The 3,269-nt window shown below is 35.5% G+C and overlaps 1 protein-coding gene across 1 annotated transcript in view; it reads right to left on the bottom strand.

The window, feature by feature from the left end:
* Positions 1–2,988, bottom strand: part of LOC107702131 (transmembrane protein 106B-like) — a 7,649-nt gene extending 4,661 nt beyond the window's left edge. Inside the window, exons 1-4 of the mRNA XM_016504375.1 lie at positions 2,879–2,988; positions 1,127–1,340; positions 939–1,002; positions 625–784 (exon numbers count right to left, since the gene is read on the bottom strand). Of these exons, the coding sequence (XP_016359861.1) occupies positions 625–784; positions 939–1,002; positions 1,127–1,331 (429 nt within the window). The 5' untranslated portion in view covers positions 1,332–1,340; positions 2,879–2,988. The remainder of the gene's footprint in view (positions 1–624; positions 785–938; positions 1,003–1,126; positions 1,341–2,878) is intronic.
* Between the last annotated feature and the right edge of the window lie 281 nt (positions 2,989–3,269).

The raw sequence follows: 3,269 nt of genomic DNA, 5'->3' as shown, positions 1-3,269 counted from the left end.
TTTTTTTTTTCAGGATTCTTTGATGAATAGAAAGATCCAAAGATCAGCATTTATCTGAAATAAAAAGCTTTTGTAACATTATACACTATTCCATTCAGTATCATTTTTATTATTTTTTGGGGGAAAGAAATTAAAGAAATTAATACTTTTATTTAGCAAGGATGCTTAAAATTGATCAAAAGTGATGATAAAGGCATTTATAATGTTACAAAAGATTTCTATTTCAGATAAATAGTGTTCATATCGATATCGGAATTATATCGTATCGACCGAAATTAAGAAATATATCGTGATATCAATTTTGGCCATATCGTCCAGCCCTAGTCTGAACCGGGCATAAGGCACATGTTTCTGCATGAGCTTCTTGTATTGAGAATGACCTGAAAGTGTTAGTGTGTGATCCTCACTCGTTTTTAGTGTTTGATTTCCAGTTTTCCCCCTCTATAACCATTTTAAAAGCTGGCAAATGTATGATGTCTAGTATTTTAAAATCTGTTCAGTATAGTGTATTCCAGCCTTAAATGACAACAGAATTGGGATCTCTTAAAATTTTCTTCAGAAGCAGATACACTGTAACATTTTTAAAAACATCACTTGTGTCATGCGTGTTCAGTGATAACTTACAGTGACATTGAGATACACAATGCGTTTGCTCTGGTCATAGGACACGTAGACAGACTTCATTCCCACATAGTTGACATCAATGGAACGTGGGAAAAGGAAGAACACAGCCAGGCTGGAGAGCAGCAGGCACACAATGACTGAAGCAGTCACATACAGCTTGCTGTAGGATATATATAACATAGATTTAGTCAGAGAGCCCAATCAGTATTCTGTAACATAAAACAAATGCAAGCTCTTTAATAGTTTCACAAAAGGATTGATACTAACTGGTTTAACAAAACGCATCAGGATAAAAATCTTTCAAGGTTTCTTACGTTCTCCTTGGTCTCAGCCTCTGGTCGCTGTACGGGATCAAGGCCACCAGCTGATTTTCTTGGCCTGCATAAACATGTCACAGTGTGTTACATGGTGTGCATTTTTAGTGAGAGATGACATTTCAGATCAGGTTACTTTTAAAACATTTCAATTAACGAAGTGTTTTAAACTGAGTTTAGAAATGTACCTCGCGGGATCCTTCCAGTGCCTTGGCATGTGGGGCAAGTGACGCTGTCTCGGCCAGTGAACTCCACGTATGGGAACTGAGACACATCTCCCTCGTTCTTACCGTCATCGGTCTGCATGGCTCTGTACCCGGGCGATGAGGTCAGGCTGTCCTTACACTCATCATGACAGGTATGCTTCGGCAGGTGGGAAAGAGCCTTCCCCATTTTTTACACCTGGTGATAAGAGCAAAGTTTTAATACTGTATGGGTAAAAAATGCAAATTGTACTATAAAAGCAGAATGCCTAAAATACTTTGCATATACATACCACCAAAACTATTTAGAACAGAATATATAATAAATAATAGAACAGAATTTTAGTAGAAATAAAACAGAATCTTTAACAGAGCACATAATATAATGAAATAGTGAATAGAGAATCAGAATCTTTAGAAAAAAAAACAGAACAGAACTTTTAATGAAGAATCAAATAGAATACAACCTCTCTGATAATCAAATACAAGAGAAACATCTACAGAGAAGTGAAGAGATTAAAATACAACCTTCGCTCAGTAATGAAACATAATAGAATCTTTAACTGAGAACCAAATAGACCAGAATATCTAATAGAGAATCAAACAAAATGGGATCTTGAATCAGAACAGAATATCTAATAGAGAAACGAATAAAACAGAATCGTTGATAGAGAATCAAATAGAATGGAATCATTAACAGAGAATCAAATATAACACAATCTTGAATAGAAAAAAGGAATGGAAAGGAGTATTTCATACAGAATCAAATACACTACAATATCTTTGATAATCAAATGCAATTAAAACCTTAACGGAGAGCTAAGCTAAACAGAATAAAACAGAACATTTAATAAATAATCAAGCCGAATGAAATCTTTAAAAGACAATTAGAACAGAGGAATAAATAGAATCTTAAACGGGGAACTTAGAACAGAATATTTAAAAGAGAATCTATTACAACAGAATCCTTAGCAGAGAATCAAACACAACAGAATCTTCAATAAAGAATCGAATACAACAGAAATCCAACGGAGAACCGGATAGAATCTAAATGAACCTTCAACAAGTAATCGAATGGAGTAAAAATTTTCATACAGAAACAGAATAGATTAACAGAGAAATAAATAGGACAGAACCTTAAATTAAAACCGAATAGTATATGATATTTAATAGAGAATCAAATGGGATTGAACATTTAAATCAAACAGGGCCTTTAACGAGGAACTGGATAAAATAGAATCTTCAATACAGAGTGCAGAGGAGACATATAGTCACGACCTCAGCTGAGATTCCTTAGGGAAAAAAGATGTGAAACCTAGCAACACATACCGTTACACGGATAATTGCATCTTATATAGAATATATGGCTAAGAGACAATATAACTAAAGAAGAAGATAAACACGGTGTCAGCAAGACATCGGTATCCAAAATAACAGCCGTCATCACGTTTGGCATTATGAAAGCTGATGGACCTAAAGTCATGTCTCGTGTTTACGTTTCAGAAGAAAGTGCGAAGTTTAAAAAAAAATGATAGAGAAGGCCATTGGTAGGCCTGGACACATGAGCTCGTACGCGAGCATCGCTAATAACCGGTTGGCTAAAAACAAAGCTAAGGTAAAGACGTAGCAGGCTTTTCTGCTCGGAGTCGGAACCAGTTCATAAATGCAATGCTTAAGATTAAAATGGGTTTGCCTCATACCAAATATTAATATTTATGTAAACGATTCTTTTCTTACCTGAATTAATCAATAAGTGAGCGCTTCGGTGGTCATGCAGTCGTCGTTTATCTTTAGCACTGACATGCGCAGTGCGTCGTTTTTGTCAGACAGGACACAGAATACTACTGCGAAGGCCAACGCTCATGAATATTAATTATTAATAAGCCATCAGACCTGTTTTTATACAGTAACCCACATCTTTCAGTAAGTCAGCAAGGCCCACTGGACGAACGACGAGAAATGTAATAAAAATTAATAAAATAAATGAACAAATCCTTCGCCTTAGATGGATTGTAGGACCAACAGGACTGTGATAAGACCAGTCATACGAAAATAAATGCGTTAAACAATAAGCCCCCCCCCAACAAAGCAGCTATGTTTAATTGACTCTTCCCGTTAAAATTAAATA

The sequence above is a fragment of the Sinocyclocheilus anshuiensis genome, unplaced genomic scaffold, assembly GCF_001515605.1.
Source record: "Sinocyclocheilus anshuiensis isolate Anshui unplaced genomic scaffold, SAMN03320099.WGS_v1.1 scaffold54, whole genome shotgun sequence".
NCBI lineage: Eukaryota > Metazoa > Chordata > Actinopteri > Cypriniformes > Cyprinidae > Sinocyclocheilus > Sinocyclocheilus anshuiensis.
This window is presented reverse-complemented; position numbering and strand designations above follow the sequence as displayed.